This window comes from Elgaria multicarinata, chromosome 1, assembly GCF_023053635.1.
Source record: "Elgaria multicarinata webbii isolate HBS135686 ecotype San Diego chromosome 1, rElgMul1.1.pri, whole genome shotgun sequence".
NCBI classification, from domain to species: Eukaryota; Metazoa; Chordata; class Lepidosauria; order Squamata; family Anguidae; genus Elgaria; species Elgaria multicarinata.
Window position 1 is genome coordinate 119,991,638 of NC_086171.1, and position 12,929 is coordinate 120,004,566.

Sequence of the window (12,929 nt, forward strand, 5' to 3'; positions counted from 1 at the left end):
ATTGGGGGGACTGCAAAAAAGCCAGGAAACCACCAAACAATTGGTGGTTGGGCGAAAGGAGGTGGGGGCAGCCCTCTGAGGACTCTAAGAGGAATGGATTTGGCCCCCCGGGCTTGAGTTTCTACACCCCTGCTTTAGAATGAGACAAAAAAGCACATCGGCTATGAGATTCCACCTTTGAATAAAGAACCATGGAAATGCCAGTTATCAGCAGAATCTAGGATCTGGACCTATAGTCTTATGCTATCATGGTTTTCTTGTTTGTTACATTGGAATGACAGCACCCAACCCCACAAAATCAAAAGACTAACACTTTTGTTAGGCATTAGCTATTGTGGACTAGAGTCCATTTCATCAAATTGACATGGTGCTGCAGGCCTCTTCCTATAAGGGCAGATCTGCCTTAATCAAGTCTAGAGTGAGGGTTGGGAGTTTCCAATTTAAGAGCAAAAGGGGCAAATGGGGAAGGAGCAGAGAACCCTCTCCCATTCAGAACTCACCCCCAGTTGGAGCTAAGCCATGCAGTGGGGGGCGGGGGAGAGAATATACCAGCCCTCACCTGTGCTGGCTTTTTGTTCTTAAAGTGGACATCAGCTACTGTTTTATACATGAGTGGGGGGTAGATTCACTTTATTTGTAAGAATGGATGGTTACATGCAAGCAAATTGACAGACTGACTCTTTATTAAATGTTATTTATGTATTAATGTGTAAAGCACACTCTCTGCTTACCAAACGCCTGAGACAAGAAAAAAAATCCTAAAAATAGGTTTCATTTAACTAAATATCATTGAAATAGATAGAGCTACTGCTGCGATGTCTAGTTTGGTCCTCGCTCTGGATTGGGCCAAACAATTTCCTGGGGGATTGTGCCCAAGGGTAAAATCTGTCAGTTTCCCACTTTGCTGCCCTTAATGATGGCCAAAATCTGCCATCTGAAGCAGGCAGTTCACCATACCTTATGGCAAGGGTCAATGCGGGCTCCAGGTATTGGAAGGGCCTTGGGCAAGACACCCTCCATAGGCCCTCTCCTGCAGTGGCTCTACCTTCTCACCACCGTTGTCACCAGCTGCTATTGCTTCTCACCCTCTTTCTCACCCTTGCTTTCGCTTGCTTGCCAGACAGGCAGAGACCAAGTCAGCAGGGGCATCTACACTAGGTTGCAGTGATGAGGGGGACAAGCAAGTCCTCTACAATCCCCATGCTCCTTCACCATTGGCTAACCTGGCTAGGGCTGGTGGAAGTTGCAGGACAAAACATCTGGGGGGTTACAAGTTCTCCATCCCTGATTTAGGGTAAGGGAATGAGAGTTGGGTGGACTCAGCCCAGTCCACACTTAGGCATGTTTAGATCCATGTTTAGGGTTTGTTTGCTGTTGTTTTTTGAGCAGGTGAAGCTCTTGGCTGAGTTGAATGGTTGTAATGAAGACTGTAAGTGTCATCTTGAAATCTGATTTGGAGACAGATACTTTGATAAACAGTGGTAGGGATGCAAGCTGACCGTGTTCTCAACACCTATGTTTGTTTTTTGGGGGTGTGGAGAGAGGATTGTGGCCATGTATATAGTAGGGAAAAAGGAGCTTTATATTACTGGTAAGACAATTAAGCAACCATGTGCAGCCCCATCCAACGCTCAGATCGTTCTTGTAGTGTCCTTTGTACTCCTTGTGCTGTGTCTCCTTGCAATCCACCCTGGGCAATCAAAGTAACAGCCTAATCTCGAAGACATTTACTTTGAACCCTGTATTCAATGGGATGTATGCATTTCCTAGTCATGGCACTTACGGTTGCAAGTTGACTCTTCCCATTTTACTGATGGACAACTGAGGCGGAGACATCCCAAGGCCATCCAGTGAGTCCATGGTTTGGTTAGAATTAAAACCCAGATGCTTTAAGACCAAAGACTTCATTTCCTGCATGGATGTTATCAGCATGGAAACACACACACACAGTTGCAGGCATGCACCCACATGCACTGTTACACCCCTTAGCATTTTGTATTTTGTATTTGTGTTTTTTAACTTGTTGGTTGTTTTATGATGGTTTTAATTTTTGTGAACCGCCCAGAGAGCTTCGGCTATTGGGCAGTATAAAAATGTAATAAATAAATAAATAAATAAATAGCATGGGATGTTTTCCTATGGTAAGGGTTGATCAAGGCTGAATCTAGACTGCTAGCAATTGTAACAGACACATTCCTCTTACTTTGTATTTTGACGATCACAAGCCATTTTTCAGCCTGCGATGATAACATTAGACAGTGGTTCCCAACCCTTCCCACCCTCCCCACGATGTTGTCTGACTACAACTCTCATCATCCCTAACAACTAGTCACACTGAATGGGAATGATAGGAGCTGTAGTCAAATATCATCTGGGGACCCATGGCTATAAGACTGCCTCACACCTTCTTACCTCAGTGATATCAGTTATGTGAAGGCTGCTTGCAACAATTATTTGGTGGAGAACACCAAATAACGTGCCTCCCTTAGTTTTTAGAATACGTGTTCCAGGGATGTGCCATCTCAGCAGGGAAAGTCGATTTTAGCTGGGATCCAACCAGCCTCTTGCCTGGTCGCCTGTGGTGAGTCAGAGCCACCCCCCAGATGCTTAACAATACTGGTGCCTTTCTTCGCATTGGCCACTATTAACTAAAAGAGGTGGGCACGTGTGCAGGCTGGTGGGCCAATACTTTTTTTCTGTTCTGGTTTCCCGCCGGTTTAGTAACTTTGGTGGAATGATTTACCAAAGCTGGTTTCAACTGGGTGGTTGTCAGTGGTGTCATGAGAAGCAAAGACCCCGGCCATAACCCTTCCCTTGAGGTGTGGGGCTGTGTTCCTCTAGTACGGGCTCTCCTGCCATTTGCCCCTTTCATTCCTCGAAAGGCTGCTTGCCCCTGCTTCTTCTCGGTTACCTTAAATGTGCGCTCCTTCGGAACAGAAAGGAGGAGAAGCGGCGGCGGCGGCCCAGACTTCGGGTCTTCTTGGGCAAGGGGGGGGGGGAGGGGGAGGGGGCGTGGATCCGGGTGCCTAAGGAGGCGTGTCTCCGGCTTCTGACCGGCAGCCTCCTTGTCAGTTTAGGCTCCTAGGGGGTGGGGGGCGGGGGGAAGGAGGGGGCGGAGGGGGGCTGGCCGCTCGCTCGCTCGCTGGCTGCTGCTCTCCCCGTGTGCCTCTCAGGACAGCCCTCTTCACGAGATGCAGCCTTTGGTGGGGATGCTGCGTTTGCATTGAAGCCCCTCATCTCCCTCCAGTTCGAAGGCAGGACGCCGGGGAGGACGGATCGGAGGGGCCTGGAACCGGGCTGGGCACGACCTCCACCCGAGCCGGCGGCAGCGATCCGACCCAGCCCGCCTCCCAGCACCTTTCTCCGGGGGCATTTTTTTTTTGTGGGGGGGACGGCGCCGATGGGTCTCCGAAGAAGAGAGAGCCGAGGAATATAACGTGGGCAGGAGGCGACGGCGGGCGAGCCGCGAGCGAAGAGAAGCGCGGGGGGCCGAGGCGCCCCGGCGGGGTTCGGCGGGGGCGGGGGCGGGGGTCGCAGTTCGCACGCGTGGCTTGGTTCGTGTTGGTGGGGGCGCCCCGAGCCATGGAGACGAGGCGGAGGTGGTCCACAAGGTGGAAAACGAAACGGTGGTCCTGGGACTCCGCTTTGCCCGCGCTCCTCATCACTTGGACGCTCCTGAGCCAGGCAGCCGAGGTCAAAGGAGGTAAGCCAGAGCGAGGGACCGACCGACCCACCAAGGCCGGCCTGCCCCCCTCGCCTCCCGGTCCAGCCGCTCTCGGGCAGGCTTGCGCGGGGGGGGGGGGGGGAGGGCAGGCAGGTCACCGTCCTTGATTGCGAAAGCCAAAGGTCCCGAGGCTCTCACCCCTGGTTCCGAGGTGGTTCTGGAGCTGTTCGGTGGTGAGACGGGGAAAGGCACTCTGCACATGCTCCAGGGATTTCTCTTCTCTCGGGGACTGCTCAGCCCTGACCCTGGAAACTGCTCCCTCGCTTACATTAACCCCCCCCCCCGGCAGAATGCATAGCCTTGACATCTCATCCCTTGGCTAGAAGGGTCCCTCCCGTCAGGCCGGTGGCTTTAGCGACGCTTCCTCTACATCCTCGTCGTTGAGGGCTTCAGTCCTGTACCTCCTTACTTGGGACTCCGTCCCCCAGAACGCCGCGGGGTTTACTTCCGAGTAAGCATCCACAGGATCGGGTGGCGGGGCGCCGCTCTGCCTCCTCCAGTCCCTGGATGCGTTTCAGAGGGCCGTCGAGCAAAGCCGGGAAGGGGACCTGCGGGGAAATGCCGCAACTAGGGAAGCAGGCAGAGAACTTTCTGAACAAAGCTACTTTTCTTTGTGTGGCCGGCCAATTTTTTTAAACTCGTAGCAAAATGGTCTCTGCACATTCTCGCCACCACACCACCGCCTCGTCTAGCATCTCTTGAACTTGCCGAAGTCATTAAGCTGATCAAGTTCACAAAACCTTGGCCAAAGTGAAATTAAAGAGGGACTGGGAGGAAAGGGAGCGGGTGGGAGAGCTGGGCTTTGTGAACTCTGCTTTAAATAGGAGATGGGAGACACTGCCTGTAGACTTCAAAGTCACCCTGGCTTTTTCAAAGGGAAAAAAATGCAAAAAATGCAGACCAGCAGAGAGCTGTTTTCAGCAGCAAGCTCTCTCTTAGATCCCAAATATATCTCAGCCTCAGGTAGAAAGAACTGACCTCAAATGGAGGCAAAACTGACCTAGTTTGGGTTTGTGGATCTTTTCTTGGATAGTGAGAAGAAAGTGACCGATTTTGATGGTCTGGCATCTATTTTGCTGCGAGACTTTGTCAGCCTTTGAGTGGCACAGAGATCTTTGTCAGGTTTGTGTGTATTGGGGGGGCGCACACACGAAGAGTTCTGCATGACCCTAAGCCTTTCGCATTCCGAGAGCAACAGCAATTAGTCAGCCCACGGTATCAGCTTACCTGTCCTGCATCTCTGATGTTCTGGCGCACCCTCCCCCACCCCAAAACCCTCAGCTGACTCTGTCCAGCTTACGTGGCAAGGCTGTGACAGGAGTGCAATGCACAGATGGCAGGGAAATCTCCTCCCTTTCCCCTCCCCTGAGGTGCATCCTTGGGCAGAAGGAGCGGAGCGGACGGAGTGGTCCGTTAGGTGACTGTGGGCACATGTTAGCAGGGTGCAGCTCCTGGGAGTTTGCAGGCTAGAGGGAAGTGTTTAATTTCCAGGAGGGAAATGAACTATTAGGGTGGATGAAGGGGGCTCAATATGCAGGAAAAGTGTGATAATGGCGGGTGGGTGGGTTCCCCCCCCTTTATACATCTGGGGGTGGATACAAAGGGAAGTGTTGCTTGGGGCACAATCCCATGGTTTAATCCGAACAGCCCTTGAGCTGTCCTTACAACAGCTTCCAGATAACCCTGGTAGGAGCAACAGTTATAATACCAACTTGAAGAGCTCCTTGGATAAACCTGTGGGGCTCCATCTCTGTATAATATCACAGAGATCTGCTTGTATCCATTGCTTGGTTACTGCCCTGCATTTCCCTTCTCCAGGGACTGACACTGTGCCCTTACTCTTTGTTAACGTCTCCTGTCCAATGAAACCAAATAAAGTGGTTGACCGGTTATTTTCATTTTATTTTATTTTGGTCCATCTTGCAGCTTTTGCATCCTTAATCACCGGCCTTCCCAGGACAAAAAACTTGGGTTCTTTCTGAAGGAAACTCTCTTGCTATGACATGCTTTCTTTTCTTCGAAAAGTGGTTCTCAGAATCAACTGTAGTCAGTGAAGAAGATGAAAGGTGTTCTGCAAAGAACTCCCTTTCAGCCTCTGGGTTCCTGATCACCTCTTGGACTTGAGTGTCAGTCACATCAGTCAGGTTTTCTGCCCCCTGCTGGCTTGATTTGAAACTTGGAAGTAGGGTGGACAAGTCAATGTGTCCATGCTTCCAGCTGACCCAAAATGACTCCCACTCCCCTCTTCCTCCAGGCTGTGCAGAAGGGGTATAGATCTTGCTTAGTTCATGCAAAGTGAAGCCCTTTAAGAAGGGCTTCCAACTGAAGCATGGCTTTTGGAGACTCGCCCTCCTGGCAATCTGCTTTTTGATCCATAGATCTCTGTAGGAAATAAAGAGTGCCGAAATGCACGTGTTGTGGATTGTTTCACGTGGGATGAAAGTCACAGTCTCCAAATGCAACTCGGAGGACTGAAAAGTTATTGGCGAGCATTTTGGCTGCATGGTGCCAATCTCTCTAGGGCTGTGATCCTCTTAATCTTGCGTGCTTGGAAGAAGGTGCTGCTGAGAAATGGTGGGACTTGTATCCAAGTGCATATGCATAGGTCTGATGTTGCATGGCAATCTGGCAAGATGATTTAAAATCAAGCTTGGGTCACATTCCTGCCTCCCACAAATCTCTCTCTTGCTATGGAACTCCCCTTACTCTGTAGAAGGTCTGTTCTTTGTTTCTTTTCCTAGAAAAGCCCTTAAGGATGCAATCCTATGCATATTTAGATGGGGGGGGGATCCTTCAACTCCCAGCATTCCCCAGTCGGTATGGATGGCTTGGGAATACTGGGAGTTGAAGGGGTTTTTTCCTGTCTAAACGTGAATAAGATTTTACCTTTAGTAGTTTTCTGGACTGTGGTAGCTGTTTGGGGCTCCATATAACACTTGGCCATTTTAGTGGGAATTCAACTTCAGTAGGAGTTGGATCTTATCTTGCTTTTCTGAAAGGCATAGGTAAGCAGTTACTTTCTTTTATGTACTCCTTTGTTGCACTTAGCAAGACCTCAGAGCTATAAATAAGATCTGGGGAACTATAAAGAAGAGTAACAAATCAGATAATAGGCAAGATGAGGGGAATACAGAAAAATAAAACTGTAATGTATACCGTTTGCGGCAAATGATTGTGAACACTTGAGTTAGAATTTCAGCTGCGAGTCTTAACAGATTGCCTCATTAAAAGCAATATATATATATGAATAACATTATATTATAACAAGACACATTTTATGGCATTTTACCTAAAGCAGTTTGCCATGCTATCTAACCATGTTCCCTCAGAAATTAGTAACTCGCTTTCTGTAAGTCTGCAACCTTATGCATAGCTAAGCTCCATTGAATGTGGGGAAACTTACTTCTGAGTAAACATCCATAAGATTTGACTGCATATGTGCAGTGGTATACTGTAATAGTATATGTATTTACATAAAAGTAAACCCCACTGAGTTTCTTGGTGCTACTCCCAAGAAAGTGTGCATAAACCTGATTCAGAAAGATCACAGCAACATTCTAATACTAATATTAAGTTTTAATAGTGAGATGCTTATGATGGGACTATGCGTGGAGAATTCCCATTCAACCTCTTAGACTGCTTCAGAAATTCACACTCATTCCATGCATCCAGTTGGAGCAGAAAATGTGTTCTTTTTACAACCCAGTTGAAGTATGCTTGGATATCTAAGAATTTCTTTGATTCCTTTTCTCACCTTTTTAATGTGAGACCTATCAGCAGGAGAGCTTGGGATGGAAAACCTCATTTGCTCAAAGTAGCTATAGACGATGTTCTCATGAAGATCTCTTGTATTAATGCCCCACTGAGATAACAGATTTAAATTTAATGATTTTTTTTAACTCCCCCTAATATTCAGTGAACACTCCAATCTCATATAATCAAGTTTTCAAGCAAATGATGATCTTTGATTAATTCATTCTTATATTCATTCTAATTATGATTACTCATTCAACATAAGTAAAATAAAATATCATTCATATACTGCATTCATATCCTGACTTTATGATGGAGTTCAAGACTGTGTCTGTAGGTTTACCATCTGTCTCTTATCCGAGTACTAACCAGATCTGCTTAGCTTTACTTGTGTGGTTATGAGAACAAGCCCTAATGTACTGTAAGCCTTACAGTGTAAGGAATTTCATAGAATCATAGAATAGCAGAGTTGGAAGGGTCCTACAAGGCCATCGAGTCCAACCCCCTGCTCAATGCAGGAATCCACCCTAAAGCATCCTTGACAGATGCTTGTCCAGCTGCCTCTTGAATGCCTCTAGTGTGGGAGAGCCCACAACCTCCCTAGGTAACTGATTTAAAGGAAGGCTATAAATAGCCAATCACCTGATCGCCTAGTATGAGTAAAAGTCTCCTTCAGGCAGCCAATCAGGGAATCTTTTGTAAACTGGAAGAAAGTTTGGTCACTCCTACCCTGTCTTCTCTTCCTGTCCCTCTTTTGGATCATTGACATGGTATACTAGTGACTGTCATGGGGGTGTGGGGAGGCAGGTTATGGAAAAATGATGGGTTAGCAACTTCTGTGGTCTTATCTGCAAGTCTAATGAAAAGAAAACACCCTCGAAAATCAACAAGGGGATACGTTGTGCTTCTCAAGCTCCTTTTGAAGCGAGTGGGACTCTCGAATGTAAAATGAAAGGGAGTTGAAATAGGCCTACTTTTCTTGGCTGGATATTTCTACAGGCCCATTTTGCTTAAGCTAAAAATAATAATAATAACAAAAATAATAATAAGTAGCTATTCATAGAAACCACCAAACAGAAACACAAGACCCCAATTGTATGAAAATGGGAATAGAATTTCTGTCCTGTTTTGATAACGAAATAAGAAACAATTCAAATTCTCTCTGGTTTTGCATGCTATTCACAGAAAACCATTTGATGCTAAAATGATACGAACCATTTTGGAGTTGTTGACTACAAAATTGTAGTCTGTATATCCTTGAGCTAAACAGACAGGTCTCTGGAATTTATTTCCCTTTGAGTAAATTTCATTTGTATAAGTAAGAGACTTACTCATGTTTCAGCATGGCTTGCGTTTGGCTCAGAATATGTAATGTATTCACTCTTCCAACAAACCAATGTGTTAAATACCATTGTCTGCTCTTATTTTTAACTGGCCAGGTTTCTGTGTCTTTAACAGAGGAAGTACATTCATGAATTAAGTAGGTGAGGTTTCCTCACATGGGGTGAGAGGCAGAAAAAAATCACCTGCTACAGTTCTGTGGCACAAGCTGCACAGTTCAATGGGACTTACTCCTAGAGAAGTGGGTATAGGATTGCAGTCCTGCAGCCCAATCCTATGCATATCTACATAGATGTAAACTCCATTGAGTGCAATGGGACTTGCTTCCAGGTAAGTGTGTATAGAATTGCAGCCAAACTTAATTCTTCAGAGTTCAGATAGTTATGACTAACTTTTCACATTGATTTCAATGGGAACCAAAGTGTGACTGGTAAATAAGAAGTTGGAAGGAGGAGTCAAGAATGTTAAACCCCTTCAAAATGCTTGGAGGTTACTCAAAACCATAATAATAGAAGCTCAGCTTGAATGTATACCACAGATTAGGAAAGGTAGCACCAAGTCCATGAGGTCAGCAACATAGGCCACAGCTAGACCTAAGGTTTATCCTGGGTTCATCCAGGGTTCACCCCTGCCTGAGCACTGGATCCCCTGTGTGGCACCTAGATGAACAGGTTTGTCCCCTGGACGATCCAGGGATAAACCTTAGGTCTAGCTATGGCCTTAGTTAATGAGCAGTGTCATGGAAGCTATTAGAGAAAAGAGGACTTCCTTCAGAAAATGTAAGTCTTGCCCAAATGAGGAAAACAAAAGGGAGCACAAGCTTGCACAAAGGGGATCAAGCAGACAATAAAAGATGCACACACACAAAAAAGAGCATTTTGAGGAGCATATTACTAACTATATCAAGGCCAACAATAAAGAATTATTTAACTATATATCAGAAACAAGAAATTCGCTAGGGAGGCAGTTGTACCATTGGATGATAATGAAGTTAAAGGTGTACTAAAGGAGGAAAAGAAGTTTGTAGAGAAGCAGAACAAATTCTTTTCATCTCTTGTCACTGCAGAGATGTAGGGTGGATACCTGTGACTGAACTGATGTTTTCAGGAAGGGAGTCTAAGTGGTGACAAAAGATGACGTTCTCAAACTTATTGCCAAATTGAAAGTTAATAAATCACCAGGTGCAAATGGTATCCATCCTAGTTATTAAAAACCCCCAATATGAACTTGCTGATCTAACAAAAATGTGTAATGTCCCTAAGACCAGCCTCTGTACTAGAGGACTGGAGAATGGCCAATGTGACACCATATATATATATATATATATATATATATATATATATATATTTTAAAGGGACCTAGGACATTAAAGGCTGGTTAGCATAACGTCTATACTGGGTAAATTGGTTGAAAGCATTATTAAAGATAAAATTAGTAAGCATATAGAAAGGCAAGCCTTGCTGAAAAAGAATCAACATGGCTTCCGCAAAGGTAAGTGCTGTTTCACTAACCTTTTAGAGTCCTCGGAAAGTGTCAGTAAACATGTGGACAGGGGTGATCTGATAGATATTGTTTATTTGGACTTCCACAAGGCTTTTGACAAAGTCCCTCACCAAAGAGTCCTGAACAAATGTAGCAGGCGTGGAATAAGAGGAGAGGTCCTCTTATGGATCAGTCAATGGTTAAGGAACAGAAAGCAGAGAGTATAAATGGTAAATACTCCCTGTGAAGGGATGCAAACAATGGGGCTCCACAGGGATCTGTATTGGAAGTAATGCTTTTCAACATATTCATTAGTGATCTGTAACTAGGGAAGTAGCCAAGTTTGCTGATGACACTAAATTATTTAGAGTGGTTAAAACAAAAAGGGATTGTGAGGAGCTCCAAAAGGATCTCTCTGAACTAGGAGAATGGGCATCACAATGGCAAATGTGGTTGCACGTTGTGGATGCACATTGGGGCAAAAAAAATCCCAACTCCCAGTATAAGCTGGTAGGATCTGAGCTAGCAGTGACTGACCAAGAAAGAGATCTTAGGGTTGTGGTGGACAGCTCAATGAACATGTCAACCCAGGGTGTGGCTACTATGAAAAAGGCAAACTCCATGGCCACAGCTAGGCCTAAGGTTTATCCCTGGATGATCCAGGGGTCAAACCTGTTCATCTAGGTGACACACAGGGGATCCAGTGCTCAGGCAGGGGCGAACCCTGGATGATCCCCGGATAAACCTTAAGTCTAGCTGTGGCCCATGTTAGGCATAATTAGGAAAGGAATTGAAAATAACACTGCCAATATCATACTATCCTTATACAAATCCATGGCGTGATCATACTTAGAATAAGGTGTCCACTGCACCTAAAAATGAATTTGTAGAGTTTGAAAAATAGCAGAAAAGAGCAACTAGAATGATGAATGGGCTGGAGCAACTCCCCTATGAGGAAAGGTTACAGCAGCTGGGATTGCTTCACCTAGAAAATAGGAGGCTAAGGGGAGACCTGATAAAGGCGTACAAAACTATGCATGGTGTGTAGAAAGTCAATAGAGAGACATTTTCCTCCCACTCTTATAATACTAGAACCCAATGGGGTCATTCCATGGAGTTGGTTCATGGGAGATTCATAACAGATAAAAGGAAATATTTCTTCACGTAGCGCATGGTTAAATTATGGGATCCACTTCTACAAGATGTACTGATGGCTTTAAAAGGGGATTGGAGAAATTCATGGAGGAGAAGGCTACTAGCAATGAAGGCAATATGCTCCCTCCACTATCAGAGGCAGTATGCCTATGTACACCAGTTGCACTCATGCCCTTCTTGTTGGTCTCCCATGGGCAGCTGTATGAAGAGAATGCTGGTCTAGATGGACCTTGGTTTGTTCCAGTATGGCTCTTCTTATGTTCTTATGTGACTAAGGTCAGATCTACACCAAGCAGGTTATGACTGAAAACAGTTTGAAAACTGTATATGGAGTACGTCCTGGGCCCCGACAGTTGTCACTACTGTTCTAAATCCTGCTTAAATTTGTCTGGATCCAGCAGCCTATTGTGTGTTAAGGTTCTTGTTATACTCCAAGACTTCCATGATCCCTTTCACTTCTTTAAAACACACACACACGCAAACACAACGCCATGCAAACTGCTGTCATTACGCTGCTGCATCCATTGAGAGCTCTATGTTTTAATCAATACATGATCAAATGAAGTGAGGAGATTTGAAATACCTTGAGACGGTTCCAATTTGCAAACACTGTTTTGAGTCCCAGGGATCAGCAGGTGAAATGGTCTAGGCCTATCCCAACCCTGGCACCGGAAAGAAGCAGGAACCCATTGAACATTTTGCTATTAAAATCAAGCATTTCTGCCACCGACCTGTGGCCAAACACTGCTATTTTTCCCCCCCTCCTGCCTTGGCAGCTGACACAGAAATATGCCTGGTATGCTGTGTAGGTCGTGCAGTTCTATACTTGTCCTTTACAAGGAGGCTTGAGAAAGACCCCTGAAAGAAAGGTGGATTCTCTCCCACCCCTCCCTCGCCTCCTAAGTCAGTCCTTTGGGAGTGATGGGGAAAGGCTTCATGTTTCGGGCCAAATTTATTTATTTAAGAAATATCTCATCCTCTTTTCATTATAAAATAATCCCAAAGCAGGGCACAAGCAATAAAACACAGTGCAATAATACCACATTGACAGATATAGATGTTAGCATAAACAGGATAGAACAATTATAGATAGTTTACACCATTGCTTGACTTCTGTATTTTTAACTGCAAGAACAAACCTCCTTCTTCTGCACCATACATAATGTTTAAATCTTACAGAGCATTCCGTATGATAATCTGTGTCTGTAATATGTATGCTAAAGTGCAGAGCGAAGAGGCTGGTGGGGGTGGAGAGAAGGACTCCTTTCTTAATCCATAAAGATCTCTTGCTTTTTTGATGTTTTCCAGTAAACAAGAAGGCTTGGTTTAAAAGTTAACTCCTAGAGAGGCACCATTAAGGGAGGGTTCTGTCCTTGAGGCCACATGCAATTATTATTCCTTAGGCTTGCTTGTGGGCTCTATGTATTGACTATGACTAATGCTATAGCCATTCAAATGAGCATGTGTACTACGG

The 12,929-nt window shown here is 45.5% G+C and overlaps 1 protein-coding gene across 4 annotated transcripts in view; it reads left to right on the forward strand.

Annotated features, from left to right (window-relative positions):
* The first annotated feature begins 3,574 nt into the window (after window positions 1-3,574).
* The window catches only part of COL11A1 (collagen type XI alpha 1 chain), a 301,741-nt gene continuing 292,386 nt past the window's right edge, over window positions 3,575-12,929 (forward strand). For all 4 annotated transcript variants that reach the window (XM_063135577.1, XM_063135570.1, XM_063135593.1 and 1 more), the window contains exon 1: window positions 3,575-3,703. In XM_063135577.1, coding sequence (XP_062991647.1) covers window positions 3,583-3,703 — 121 coding nt within the window. In that variant the 5' untranslated portion in view covers window positions 3,575-3,582. The remainder of the gene's footprint in view (window positions 3,704-12,929) is intronic.